Source organism: Perkinsus marinus (assembly GCF_000006405.1).
Source record: "Perkinsus marinus ATCC 50983 genomic scaffold scf_1104296931624, whole genome shotgun sequence".
NCBI classification, from domain to species: domain Eukaryota; phylum Perkinsozoa; order Perkinsida; family Perkinsidae; genus Perkinsus; species Perkinsus marinus.
This window is the reverse complement of record NW_003215696.1, coordinates 677-1658: the sequence shown is the minus strand read 5'-3', so window position 1 is coordinate 1658 and position 982 is coordinate 677. Positions and strand designations below refer to the sequence as shown.

Here is a 982-nt window from a genome sequence, read left to right as displayed (position 1 = left end):
GGTGGTAATAATGATAGGCTCAATGATTGTACGATACATTCATATTATAACCGTTATCGATACTAACAAAACAATACAAGTATAATAAGAGATGGGTTTTCTCCACAAGCTAATGATAATACTATCATCATCATCACCACACTACTACAACTACTATCACAGTTAACACACCGTGTCCTTCTCATACTACTCCACTTCTTCTTCTTCTTCATCACACCATACAATAGGATAAGTCTGAGTCATCTTCCATCCCATCCATACTAACAATAATACCAATACCATACATTATTATTATTAATTATTATTATTACCTCCCCAACATATGATAACAAACTTAAGACCATCCCAAGTACGTTGACCTTGCCTTAATGACCATTCCTTATCAGTAAATGGTATTAATTCCTTCATCCTATCAACTGTATTATTAGGACGATAATCGCTACCATTAGGCCCTTCATACCTACAATACTACTATAACTACTACTACTCCTGACTGTTGTTGTTGTTATTATTACCATCTTCCAATATGTAGTGTACCTCTAGCCTGTTGTCTTCTCCAATCAATTGATGGTTTCCTATACTTTTGTGATGGTATAAAACGTTGTTCTATATTATCCTTATAGGTAATATACGTTTCTTGAAAGGCTTTATGTTTATTAATACCTTTTTCGAATATATTATTATCATTCCTAATCTTAATAAGTTTATATTCATCAGGTATGATAGCCCATATCTTATCCTTATACCCAGGGAATAATTGTTCAGCCATAGATGATGAACCACCACCACCCAGATTACCACGTGATACTTTCAACATACACGATAACAAGGGGGAGGAGGAGGAGGAGGAGGAGGACAAACAAAAGGGGAAATAAGATGAGTAGCAGCTGCAGCAGTATGATCATCATCAACAATATTACCATTATCATCCCCTTATTATTATCATCATCCAACGTGAACATGATCGAGTTATATTGGTAAA

The 982-nt window shown here is 34.7% G+C and overlaps 1 protein-coding gene across 1 annotated transcript; it reads right to left on the bottom strand.

Annotated features, from left to right (window-relative positions):
• Positions 1-311: 311 nt before the first annotated feature.
• Pmar_PMAR013021 (hypothetical protein) lies at positions 312-769 on the bottom strand (the record flags this gene model as incomplete). The annotated part of the gene is made up of 2 exons (XM_002786307.1): positions 312-460; positions 516-769. Coding segments are annotated over 2 exons (403 nt in total), but the record flags the coding sequence as incomplete, so codon positions are not given.
• Between the last annotated feature and the right edge of the window lie 213 nt (positions 770-982).